We start from the raw sequence: 13,766 nt of genomic DNA, 5'->3' as shown, positions 1-13,766 counted from the left end.
ATAAAAGATATATTTCTCAATATTACAGATGCATTTATTTTCAAGGAAAACAGCACATTAAAAATACTCTGTCTACTATACTGTGCCACCCTACAATAGTTTGGAAACTATAAACCTATTTCTACCAATTAAAAAAAAAAAGAAATGAAGAAAGAAAAACTTAATCTAGTACTTAGGTCAAATAATTACTCTTTTCAAGTTTATAGTAATATATGGATTATACAGAAAACTTAAAAGTCAATTATAATGCAATATAACTAAAACTGAATAAAGTTTTATTTTTGTTAGTTTGTTTAACTTACAAAATATTTTTGCATTTGGAAGTATGTTTCTAGGTCATCTTTAGTCAAAAACACTTTTAAAAAAGAAAACTGACTCACCCATATGCTCTATTGTCAGGCAAGTTGCTATGGGCTCTTACTCCCGGGGGTATGACTCGAACTTCATTTATATAAACCACACATGGAAAACGAACCACATCTATATGAGAACTTTGCTTTAAGAAAAGAGAAGAATATACTGTAAGCAAAACACTTTGTCTAGTCAAAATGTATTCACCTTCAATTTGTTTCATTTAGAATGTCACAAATAATTTTTAAATAAACACTATCATTAAAACAGTGTTATTATATTATAAATGGTGTAAAAACCATTTTTAAAAATAGCCAATGAGGGACTTTCCTAGTGGTCCAGTGGTTAAGAATCTGCCTGCCAATGCAGGGGACATAGTTTGACCCCTGGTCCCGGATAACAATTCCACACGCTACAGAGCAACTAAGCTCATGTACCACCTCTACTAAGCCCACGCTCTAGAGCCCGCCAGCCACAACTACTGAAGCCACATGCCCTAGAGCCCGTGCCCTGCAACAAGGGAAGCCACCATGATGAGAAGCCCAGGCGCTGCAACTAGGGAACAGCACCCATTGGCCACCAACCACAGAAAGTCCAACGCAGCAACGAAGACCCAGCACAGCCAAAAGTTAAAAAAAAAAAAAAACAGCTGATGATAAAATGTACCTAGTTAAATCCCTCCCCTTGTATAACATTTTCTGCATCTGCTTCCCGGGTGTCTTGCCCGGGCCAATACAGACCAATAATCCCTACTGCAGGGGTCCCCAAGCCCAGGCCACAGGCTGGAAGGAGCCACACGGCAGGGCGTGAGCAGCAGGCAAGCAAACGAAGCGTCACCTGCAGTGACAGCAGCTCCCCCTCACTCACGCTGCCCCAAGCTCGCCTCCCGCCGGCTCACTGGTGGCATTCGATGTTCATAGAAGCGTGGATCCAACACACGTGAGGGACCGCGGCAGCACGCTCCTTATGAGAATCATCCCCAGACCAGGACCCCCCACCCACAGTCATGCTGTCTCCCACAAAACCAGCCCCTGGTGCCAAAAAGGTTGGGGACTGCTGCTTTAGTGGAAACCTGTGGAGCCAGAGGCGTTCAGAATCCTGACTTTTAAGATTTTTAGAAACTAATGATACAAATACTGCATATTACTTAACAGCCCAATAGTTTCTGCAACAGTAACTCGTAACCAAAACATTAATACTTCTGCAGCAAACGTATAAACGTTCACACTAAGTAAAGATTATAACAAGCATAAAGTCAGTTCAAAGCACAGCATATGGCCTGATGAATTCAGGGCAGATTTTTCCTGCCATTTTTTCAATTTCTGAATTATAGATGATAGATAGCGAATCTCTTAAATTAGCTTAGTTTACCAAACTTATATACTAACTAATATCAAGAGATCAAAGGAAGTCATTCAGGTACTGATTAGATAACGTAAACACTCTCAAATCTAAAAAAGAGGAAAAAATCCACAAACTTAAGAATTTTTCAGGACTTCCCTGGTGGTCCAGTGGCTAAGATTCTGAGCTCCCAATGCATGGGGCCTGGGTTCACTCCCTGGCTAGGGAACTAGACCCTACATGCAGCAACTAAAGAACCTGCGGGGCGCAACGAAGATCAAAGATCCCTCGGGCCACAACTAAGACCTGGTACAGCCAAATAAAGCAATAAATAAATATTTTTTAAAAAGAATTTATCATAATAACAAATGGATACCATAAATTTAGTGTACATTTATTTCTCTATATCACTTGACACAAGATCAGACAAACTAGCTCTTGTGATTAATAATTTTAGAAGAAACTTTTCACATTGTTTTTGGACTATTATTTTATATCAAGTTTTCCTAGCAGTTCAGCTACAACCCCATGCTCTAGCCAGCCACAACTACTGAAGCCCCCACGCCCCTGAGCTCATGCTCTGCAACAAGTAGCCAACCATCACTGCCTGGTGACTGAAATTTTTAACAAAAATGGTTCATATAATCTGCATCTAAAAGGACTGAGTCCTGAGTGCTCTTGAAGCTGCAAAGAATACTGTGTCTCTCAACAGACCAGAAGACTGGTCAAACGAGTCTTTCCTAAAATGGGACAGAGGATGACTTTCTAATTTTGCACTTTAAACTCAGAGATTGAGTATAACCAAATATGTAGATCTAGAAATCTTAATATAATTTAACTATTCAAATGTACTTTATACTCGCAAAGATATACAAGAAACAAGATGAACATGAATGAGGCCGACTGCTAGCTGTTTTCCAATACAACTCTCTTAAAGTTAGGCACAAGTGAACTGAGTCTCCTAGATTCTGGGAAGCCAGTGTGAACATGTGATTGCTAGATTCCATCAATGGGATGTAAGTGGAAATGATGTAGGCAACTCTGGGTCGTGTCCTTAAAGAGAAAGTCCTGACTTCAGAACCTCCTGCCACCTCTTCTTCTATACTCTGCTGCTTTTCTAGAACACACGTTACAGTGAGCTGTCTTGGACAATGCAGGAGATACCCTAAGAATGAGAGAGAAAGAGAACAGAAAAGCCTGTCCCTGACAATGCAGAGCTGTCACGTTAGCCCTAGAATACTCACAATCAGATTGAGAGAGACAGTCTTATTTTATCTAACCCACCGTTATCCTGACTTGATGGTAGCAGCCGAAATTGTATCCTAACTATTACAAATATACTGTAGGTATTCAATAAATACTACAGCAGACTTTTATAAAAGAAATAAGCATTCTGCCTCAAACTTTGGTTCTGTTTCCTTCCTGTAAATAACTCCTTTATTTAAAAAATCTACTATATAGAAGCTCCTTTGCTTATACAGTTAAAAATTATCATTAATATTTACAAAGGAAACATAGAACAAAACTTTATTTATTCTATCCTCCTCCACCCTGCCCCTCTGTTATTTAATGAAGGGTATTAGTAGTAGATAGGGTATAGTCACTGTGGACCTAAAAAATGAACTTAACGTTTTATAGCCTTTCAAAATCTATTTTGCTTGTAAGTAGAAGAGTTTCTATATTAGTTGCTATCACTTTTATTCAATATTTATTTCTAAACATTTATTAAATGTTTATAATGTTTCAAGGTATGCTGCTGCTGCTGCTAAGTCACTTCAGTCGTGTCCGACTTTGTGCGACCCCATAGACGGCAGCCCACCAGGCTCCCCCCCCGGGATTCTCCAGGCAAGAACACTAGAGTTGGTTGCCATTTCCTTCTCCAATGCATGAAACTGAAAAGTGAAAGTGAAGTCGCTCAGTCGTGTCCGACTGTTTGCAACCCCATGGACCACAGCCCACCAGGCTTCTCTGCCCATGGGATTTTCCAGGCAAGAGTACTGGAGTGGGGTGCCATTGCCTTCTCCATCAAGGTATGCTGCTGCTGCTGCTAAGTCGCTTCAGTAGTCTCCGACTCTATGCGATCCCATAGACGGCAGCCCACCAGGCTCCCCCATCCCTGGGATTCTCCAGGCAAGAACACTAGAGTGGGTTGCCATTTCCTTCTCCCAAGGTATGCTAGGTCCTGAGAATAAAAAGACAAGACCTACCATAAAGGTACAATCTATTGTGGTAGACAGACAGACAAATTACTATGATACAGACTCATACAGAAAACTTCAAATTGGAAGGAGTACTTACCTAAATGAGATTGTAGGTAAACATTTGTGAGGGGAAAAGAAGAATGTCAGGGAAGGCTTCCCAAAAGAAGTACTACCTGATCTAAGTGAATTTTTAAGGAAAACAAGAATCAGTGGAACAGAGGGAGAAAGCTTAATAGGCAAAATGAGAAGCATGCACAAAAGGAATGCAAATAAGAACCGGGAAGCTTTAAGAAGTTACAGGCATAGTTCACAAAGACTGGAGGGCAAAATGTGGGAGAAAAGTAGGGCAGAGTAGCTTGTTGTTCAATCACTAAGTTGTGTCCAACTCTGCCTGTCCGACCAGGCTTCCGGGTCCTTCACTGTCTCCTGAAGTTTGCTCAACCTCATGTCCATTGAGTCTGTGATACCATCCAACCATCTCATCCTCTGTCATCCCCTTCTTCTCCTGCCTTCCATCTTTCCCAGCATTGAGGTCTTTTCTAGTGATTTAGCTCTTCACATCACGTGGCCAAAGTATTGCAGCTTCAGCTTCAGCATTAGTCCTTCCAGTGAATATTCAAGGTTGATTTCCTTTAAAATCGACTGGTTTGATCTTGCTGTGCAAGGAGACTCTCAAGAGTCTTCTCTAGCACCACAATTAGAAACCACCAAATTTTTCAACCCTTACCCTACTTTATATATTATGGTCCAACTCTCAGACCCGTACATGACTACTGGAAAAACCATAGCTTTGACTAGATGGACTTCTGTAAGCAAAATGATATCTCTGCTATTTAATATGCTAAGTTTGTCATGGCTTCTCTTCCAAGGAGCAAGTGTCTTCTAATTTTGTGGCTGCAGTCACCATCTTCAGTGATTCTGGAGCCCAAAAAAAGAGTATCTGTCAGTTTCCAGTTTTTCCCCCTCTATTTGCCATGATCTTAGTTTTTCAAATCTTAAGTTTTAAGCCAGTTTTTTCACTCTTCTCTTTCACCTCCATCAAGTGGCTCTTTAGCTCCTCTTCACTTTCTGCCATTAGAGTGGTATCATTTACATATCTGAAGCTGTTGATCTTTCTCCTGGCAATTATGATACCAGCTTGGGATTCATCCAGTCCACCACTTAGAATGATGTATAAGTTAAATAATCTTCCCTGGTGGCTCAGATGGTAAATAATCTGCCTGCAATGCAGGAGACTCGGTCTGATCTCTGAGTTGGAAAGATGCCCTGGAGAAGGAAATGGCAACTCACTCCGGTATTCTTGCCTGGGAAATCAAATGGACAGAGAAGCCTGGCGGACTACAGTCCATGAAGTCACAGAGAGTAGGACACAACTGAGTAACCAGCAATTTCACTTTCATAAATTAAATAAGCAGGGTGACAATACACAGCCTTGATGTACTCCTTTCCCAATTCGGAACCAGTCTGTTGTTCCATGTCCAGTTCTAACTGTTGCTTCTTGACCTGCAGACAGGTTTCTCAGGAGACAGGTAAGGTGGTCTGGTATTCCCATCTTTCAGAATTTTCCATAGTTTGTTGTGATCCACACAGTCAAAGCCTTCAGCATAGTGAATGAAGCAGATTTTTTTTAATCCCCCTGCTTTTTCTATGATCCAGTGGATGTTGGTGACATGATCTCTGGTTCCTCCACCGTACATCTGAAGTTCTCGGTTCATGTACTACTAAAGATGAGCTTGAAGGATTTTGAGCATTACCTTGCTAGCATGTGAAATGAGCATAAATGACAACAGTTTGAACATCCTTTGGCATTGTCTTTCTTTGGGATTGAAATGAAAACTGACCTTTTCCAGTCCTGTGGCCACTGCTGAGTTTTCCAAATCTGCTGGCATGCAGAGTGCAGCACTTTAACAGCATCATCTTTTAGGATTTGAAATAGCTCAGCTGGAATTCCATCACCTTCACTAACTTTGCTTGTAGTGATGCTTCCTAAGGCCCACTTGACTTCACACTCCAGGATGTCTGGCTCTAGGTGAGTGACATCATTGTGGTTATCTGAGTCATTAAGATCTTTTCTGTATAGTTCTGTGTATTCTTGCCAACTCTTCATAATCTCTTCTGCCTCTGTTAGGTCTTTTCCATTTCAGTCCTTTATTGTGCCCATCTTTGCATGAAATGTTTCCTTGGTAGCTCCAATTTTCTTAAAAAGATCTCTAGTTTTCCCCATTCTATTGTTTTCCTCTATTTCTTTGCATTGTTCACTTAAGGCTTTCTTACCTCTCCTTGCTGTTCTCTGGAACCCTGCATTCAGTTGGCTGTATCTTTCCCTTTCTCCTTTACATTTCTCTAAAATTTCCATCCACTGCTAGGAAGTCAACTCCAAAAATCTGTACCTCCATTAAGACTACTCTCCTGAGCTCCAGACCACTACATCCAACTGCCAGCTGGACATTTCCATTTGAATGAACCTCTGGCACCAAAAGCTCAACAAGTCCAAAACTAACTGTCCTATATGAGTGACATTTTTTCTCATTCTCTTGCACCTAAATAATTTCTTCATTTAAACATCAAGTTCTATTGATTAAACCTCTAAACAGCTCTCAAATCTATGTATTAGGTTGGTGCAAAAGTAACTGCAGTTTTTGCACTGTTGAAATTTGCTGCTTGATTTTGGAATACATTGTTAATAATGTGGGTATGTTATCGTTTTAATGTGCATTTCTGGCTTTTTCTTTTTGCTGACTTATTACTTGCTATTTATTTTGTATTTATTTTAGACTATGGAAATGATGTTAGACAAAACACAAATTCAAGCAATTTTCTTACAAGTTCAAAATGGGTCATAAAGCAGTGGGGACAAATTGTAACATTAACAACACATTTGGCTCAGGAACTGCTAATGAACATACAGTGCAGTGATGTTTCAACAAGTTGTGCGAAGGAGACCAGAGCCTTGAAGATGAGAAGAACAGTGGTTGGCCATTGGAAGCTGACAACAACAACTGAGAGTCATCATCAAAGCTGATCCTCTTACAACAACATGACAAGCTAGTAAAGAACTCAACATCAATCATTCTACGGCTGTTCAGCATTTGAAGCAGACTGGAAAGGTGAAAAAGCTCTTTAAGTGGATGCCTCATGAGCTGATCAAAAATCAAAAAAATCGTCATTTTGAAGTCCCATCTTCTCTCACTATATGCAACAACAAGGAACCATTTCTTGATCAAATTGTGTTGTGCAATGAAAAGTGGATTGTATATGATAACCAGCGATGGCCAGCTCAGTGGCTGGACTGAGATGCTCCAAAGCACTTCCCAAAGCCAACTCTGTACCAGAAAAAGGTCAAGGTCACTGTCTGGTGGTCTGCTGCCTGTCTGATCCACCACAGCTTTCTGAATACTGACGAAATCATTACATCTGAGAAGTATGCTCAGCAAATCAATGAGTTACACTGAAAAACTGCCAATGCCTGCAGTCAGCATTGGTCAACAGAAAGGGCCCAATTCTCCACAACAACACCTGACTGTACTTTGCACAACCAACACCAAAAGTTGAATAAAGTTTTGCCTCATCTGCCATATTCACCTGACCTCTCACCAACTACCAAGCATCTCAATTTTCTGCAAAGAAAAAGCTTCCACGACCAGTAGGACCCAGAAAATGCTTTCCAAGAGTTCACAGAATTGCAAAGCATGGATTTTTTTATGCTACAGGAATAAACAAAACTTAATTCTCATTGGCAAAAAAGTGTTGATTTTAATGGTTCCTATTTTGATTAATAAAGATTTGTTTGGGCCTAATTATTAATAATAATTTAAAATTCAAGGTCCAAAACCACAATTATATTTGCACCAACCTAATATTTCCCTTCTTTTCAGTGGTCACTTCTCTAATTCTACACACTAGGCCAAATTCCTTGGTCTTATAGACAAGTATTATCACTCCAAACGTACAGCCTCAAAATGCCCTGGTATTCCTCATCTGTATGTCCTCATCCATGCCACTGTCTCTGCTTAGAACTCTCCCACATTCCTCTCCCAACTCTATTCAGATGTCAACCTTCCCTTAAAAACCAAGTCAGATCAAGTCTAGATGAGTGCTTATCAAACTAAGTTCAAATTGTTTTTGAAGAAATATTATATGTTTATTCATCCAATAAGCACTGTATAGTAGATCACACTTTTTAAAATTTATTAATTGGAGAATAACTGTTTTACAATGTTGTGTTGGTTTCTGCCGTACAACGATGTGAATCAGCTATAAGTATACATATATTCTCCCCCTCTTGAACCACATGGCCCCATCCTACCCCTCTAGGTTGTCACAGAGCACCAGGCTGAGGTCCCTGTGTTACAAAGCAACTTCCCACTAGCTAGTGAGAAGCTATTTCACATATGATAATGTATACATTCAATGCTACTCTCTCAATTCGTCTTCCCCCACTGTGTCCCCAAGTCTGTTCTCTATGTCTGCATCTCTATTCCTACCCTACAAATAAGTTTATCACTAGCATTTTTCTAGATGCCATATATATGCGTTAAAAATATATACTTGTTTTTCTCTTTCTGGCCTACAATGTTGGCCAGAGCCTCTGTTTAACAGGCTCTAAGTTCATCCACCTCAGTTCAACTGACTCAAATTCATTCCTTTTAATGGCTGAATAATATTCTATTGTATATATGTACCACAATTTCTTTGTCCATTCATCTTCAATGGACACCTAGGTTGCTTCCACATCCTGGCTATTGTAAATAGTGCCGCAATGAACTAATTGCTTCTTTTAATTCTAACTGAACTAATTGCTTCTTTTAACTTTCCTGTTACAGTGGTATTTCAAAAAGACAAGAAACAAGTCTTCAGTTCAGTCGCTCAGTCATGTCCGACTCTTTGTGACCCCATAAATCGCAGCATGCCAGGCCTCCCTGTCCATCACCAACTCCTGGAGTTCACTCAGACTCACGGCCATCGAGTCGGTGATGCCATCCAGCCATCTCACTCTGTCACCCCCTTCTCTTCCTGCCCCCCATCCCTCCCAGCATCAGAGTCTTTTCCAATGAGTCAACTCTTCACATGAGGTGACCAAAGCACTGGAGTTTCAGCTTTAGCATCATTCCTTCCAAAGAACACCCAGGGCTGATCTCCGTTAGAATGGACTGGTTGGACCTCCTTGGAGTCCAAGGGACTATCAAGAGTCTTCTTCAACACCACAATTCAAAAGCATCAAGTCTTCGGCGCTCAGCCTTGTTCACAGTCCAACTCTCACATCCATACATGAATACTGGAAAAACTGTAGCCTTGACTAGACGGACCTTTGTTGGCAAAGTAATGTCTCTGCTTTTTAATATGCTATCTACGTTGGTCATAACTTTCCTTCCAAGGAGTAAGCGTCTTTTAATTTCATGGCTGCAATCACCATCTTCACAGTGCTTAGCATAATGAAAGAAAGACGTTTAACAGGTGCTTAATAAAAGTTGACTGAATTGTGTTTTTAAAGCTAAAAATATTACAGTGAAGTAGTAGGCACTTAAAATATCCAGAAGAGTACATATACCTAGGAAGACAGGTTGACAGTGGGAAATCACAGAAGGTTTATGACTAGAGAGGTAACAGGAAACTGAAGAACAGACTAGTTAGATTCCACAACTCAGCCACATTTATCTAAGGAAGAAGTACTTCTGTGTTGAAGTCTTTCTGTGACTAACAAGGCCCACCAATTCTCTAGTTCTACCAGTTCTCTATAACTAGAATTCTCCAGTTATTGAGAATTTTTGGCTACTCTTACATGATGAGGTGCAATCCTGGCAATTCTTTTTTTTTTAATATTTATTTACGTATTTATTTATTTTGGCTGTGTTGAGTCCTGGCTGCAGCTCTCAAGATCTCTCACAGCAGTGCATAGCCTCTCCAGCTGTGACATGAGGGCTCCAGAGCACACGGGCTCAGTAGTCTCGGCTCACAGGCTTAGTTGCACCGAGGCATGTGAGATCTTAGTTACTGGACTAATGATCAAATGCTCATCCCCTGCATTGCAAGGTGGATTCTTAACAACTGGACCATCAGGGAAGTTCCCATCCTGTCAATTCTATAACCAAAATTGATCATGTACCTATTCCTTCCTTCTTAGTCCCAGTGGGACACAGCATTGCACAGCTTTAGAGTCAGGAAATGTGCGTTGGCATGTCTTAATTCAGCTATGCCACATTAGGAAAGTCACCTAACTTTGCTAAGTCTCATGCTCAGTTTCCTTTCTATCAAATGGGGACAATTATCTTTCAAAAGGATGGGTGGATTAGAGATAACGTATTTAAAAGGACTGTATTTAAATTTTAAATTTATTTAAATTTGTATTACCAAAGGAGTAGTCTTGCACAAAATAAACATTCAATAAATGCTAGCAATGATTACTGGCCATCTATTAACTCAAGTTTTCATTATGTCTCACTTTTTCTTCTTGATTTGCCACCTCTGATTATTCTGAACCATTTTAGGCATGATTGATGTACCAATGTACTGAAGTTACTTGCTGTTGCTTAGTCATGAAGCTGTGTCCAACTCTTTTGTGATCTCATAGACTGTAGCCCACCAAGCTCCTCTGTCCATGGGATTTTACCAGCAAGAATACTGGAGTGGTTTGCCATTTCCTTCTCCAGGGGATCTTTCCAATTGAACCCAAGTCACCTGAACTGCAGGCGGATTCTTTACCACTGAGTCACCTGGGAAGCCCACTAATGTACAAGTCTACCTTAATTTTACTAATCACAACATTCTCCTGCTCAAAAACTAATTATTTCTTACAAAATAAAGCCCATGCTCCTTTGCTGACCATTTAAGGAACTCCATGATATGGCTTCAAACTGTCCATCAGGGGCCACTACAAACTGCTACTTCAGCATACCTTCCTCAAGGAATGACTACTCCAGAATACCCTTCTTTCCTATCTACAACTGTGCAACATATCCTCTCCAACAAATCCACCAAAGATCAAGTTCAAATGCCACGTACCTTGATGAAGTCTTCCCTGATACTCTCAAATGGAAAGTGATCTGTCCCTCCCCTGAAATCACACAGCCTTTATTTGTACCATCAAAGGGATCTAAATAAATATTGGCTGGAGTCCTAATATACCAGACACTGATGGCTATTTTGGAAATAAAGGAAAGAAATCTCAAGGCATTTCCATCCTGTCTCTTCAGGTGCTCATCATTATTTAACTTGAGTCATAATTTTGTGGGTCTCATCTCCAATGCTAGTTATAAACTCCTTGAGGACAAACATCTACCCTCCAAAACCCCTACTCCTCCTTCAAGACTCAGTTCAAATGTGATCTCTACTGAGTCTTCCTCTATCATTGCCAAAAGGTATTTATTACCTTCTGGTAGTCCTATCCTCTCCATGGTCTTCAATGCTTGCTTAAGAATGAATGAAGACTACATTTCTAAATATATCTTAAGTGAATGGATGCTAACTTTCCTAAACTAGAACACTAATAAGCTAATTCATCATACTCTTTTCTTTCATTTTTAACTGTTCTCTATTTCTATGTTCATGATAGGTTTGTTCTTATCCAACTACTGCCTCTACTGTGAGTTTTCTAAAGCATAGCTGGAACCATATTCAGAGACGTATGGTCTTTGAACAAACAGAGCTATTTGACCCACATGAAATGAAAGACCACTATCAATTCACTGTTAGTATGATATGCTAAGAGGCTTTCCAGGTGGCACTAGTAGTAAACAGCCCACCTGCCAATGCAGGAGACATAAAAGACAGTTTCCACTCCTGGGTCAGGAAGATCCCCTCGAAGACACTGGCAACCCACTCTGGTATTCTTGCCTGGAGAGTCTCATGGACAGAGAAGCCTGACAGGCTACAGTCTATAGGGTCACAAAGAGCTGGACAGGACCGAGGCAACTTAGCATACACACAGCACATGATATGCTGTAAGACCAAAGTTGTCAAAGATTTTATTTTATCAAGTTCCAAAGTACATCTGCTACCCACTACCATCTCTATCTGAAGAAATAAAAGTTTTCCCTCAAGGTACAAATGACTGTGCATGTGGGCATGCTAAGTCGCTTCAGCAGAGTTCGACTCTTTGTAACCCTGTGGACTGTGGCCAGCCAGGCTCCTCTGCCCATGGGATTCTGCAGGCAAGAATACTGCTGGAATGGGTTGCCATGCCCTCCTCCAAGCGACTCTTATGTCTTCTGCATTGGCAGGCAGGTTCTTTATCACTAGGCCCCTTGGGAAGTCCACAAACGACTCTACATATAGAATAAATAAGCTACAAGGATAAGGGCTTCCCAGGTGGCCGCAGTGGAAAAGAATCCGACTGCCAATACAGGAGACACAGCCGACGCAGGTTTGATCCCTGAATGGAAAAGATCCCCTGGAGGAGAAAATGGCAATCCACTCCAGTATTCTTGCCGGTAAAATCCCACAGACAGAGGAGCCTGGCGGTCTATAATCCATGGGGTCGCAGAGTAAGATACAGCGAAGCGCACACAAGGATATATTGTACAGCACTGGGAATACAGCCAATACTTTATAATATCTCTAAACGCAATATAATCTATAAAAATTGTAAAGCACTATGTTGTACTTTTGAAACTAATAATGTAAATCAACTATACCCCAATTCTGTAAAAAAGTTCTCTAAATTACGTCTACATTGAAAGAGAAATGTGAGCTCTGGAGTTTCTCTACGGACTTCATTACTGTTCGTTGTTGGCCGGTTTTCGCGAACTTTTGGTTAACTATTCAATTTACATATGGCAGAGCCAGTCATACATTCAAGGGCACTCAAGTTAATACAGAACGATTACAACAGCCCACTCTCACCCCTCAAGACAACACAATTGTCCTCTACAGTCTGACTACAAATCTCTCCTCTTCACAAGTATTCATGCAAGGGACGTTCTGTGTGAGTACTTCTTGTCCTTACGTGTGAAATCTTTCCAAGAGATAAGTACTTTCAGAGCAAACTGGAGAACGCTGCAGTCTTCAACCGAATGAGTGTCACACCTGAGTGGCATGACTCCCGTTAGAAAAGGGACCTAGAAGCATGAATTTGGAAACCAGAAAACCAACGTGACCCGCTGAGTTACCGACACTACTGTCAAACACAAGCTGTCCGAGACCCCTTTCGAAACACCACTTGCAGTAAACCTGACAGGATCCTTTTCAAGGCCCACAGCGGACCCGGGGGGACTGGTGGCAGGGTGAGGGGAAGCAAAGCCAAGTAGAGCAGCCAACTTAACCAAAGACGACGCGGGGCCTCAAGCAACTCAGGGAAATGAGGAGGGGGTGGGGGAGCTCCCGCCACCCTCCGCAGACGCGGCGCCCACACCCAGGCTGAGAGGACAGTGTGCGATGAATTAAAGCGGCAATCGGTACAAGGAAAAGTCGAGGCACGCCTAACGATTTTTTTTTTTTTTGGTAAGGGTCCCCAAGTCGAAAAACAGGGTCGGAATCACGTCGCGAAGACGTACCTCGGCGCTCGGGTGCTTGAAAGTGTCTAAAAATAGCAGCTCCATCGCCGAGTCCACCGCCATGTTTGCCGCGGGCGGCGGAAGGGGGAGGACTTCCGGGGCAGCCCTCCAAGCTAGGCGACAGCGGCTGAGGAGAAGGAGAGACGACGGTACTTCCTGTGACCAGAGCGCTGGCGCCGGAAGCCTGGACCTATCGCTACGCGTCGCGCTGCCGGAAGTCGCCTGCCCAGCCTTCTTCGGGGCGGTGGGGAGCGCTCTCCGTGCGCCGAGAGATGTGGGCGGGGGGGGGGGGGGGGGGGCAGTAAGAAGTTGGGGGGGGAGGGGTGGGGGAAGGAGTGGGCGGGGAGAGTACTACGGGGTCTCAGGTGGTCCAAAGCGCGTCGTC

General features: G+C 41.9%; 1 protein-coding gene across 4 annotated transcripts in view; it reads right to left on the bottom strand.

The window, feature by feature from the left end:
• VIRMA (vir like m6A methyltransferase associated) overlaps positions 1 to 13,535 on the bottom strand; it is a 59,922-nt gene extending 46,387 nt beyond the window's left edge. For 2 of the 4 annotated variants that reach the window (XM_069600619.1, XM_069600620.1), the window contains exons 1-2: positions 13,382 to 13,535; positions 381 to 496 (exon numbers count right to left, since the gene is read on the bottom strand). In XM_069600619.1, the coding sequence (XP_069456720.1) occupies positions 381 to 496; positions 13,382 to 13,444 (179 nt within the window). In that variant the 5' untranslated portion in view covers positions 13,445 to 13,535. The remainder of the gene's footprint in view (positions 1 to 380; positions 497 to 13,381) is intronic. The other 2 variants (XM_069600622.1, XM_069600623.1) reach the window with 1 other exon arrangement.
• Positions 13,536 to 13,766: the final 231 nt, after the last annotated feature.

This window comes from Ovis canadensis, chromosome 9 (assembly GCF_042477335.2).
Source record: "Ovis canadensis isolate MfBH-ARS-UI-01 breed Bighorn chromosome 9, ARS-UI_OviCan_v2, whole genome shotgun sequence".
NCBI lineage: Eukaryota > Metazoa > Chordata > Mammalia > Artiodactyla > Bovidae > Ovis > Ovis canadensis.
The sequence above is the reverse complement of the archived record's forward strand: the minus strand, read 5'-3'. Positions and strand labels throughout refer to the sequence as shown.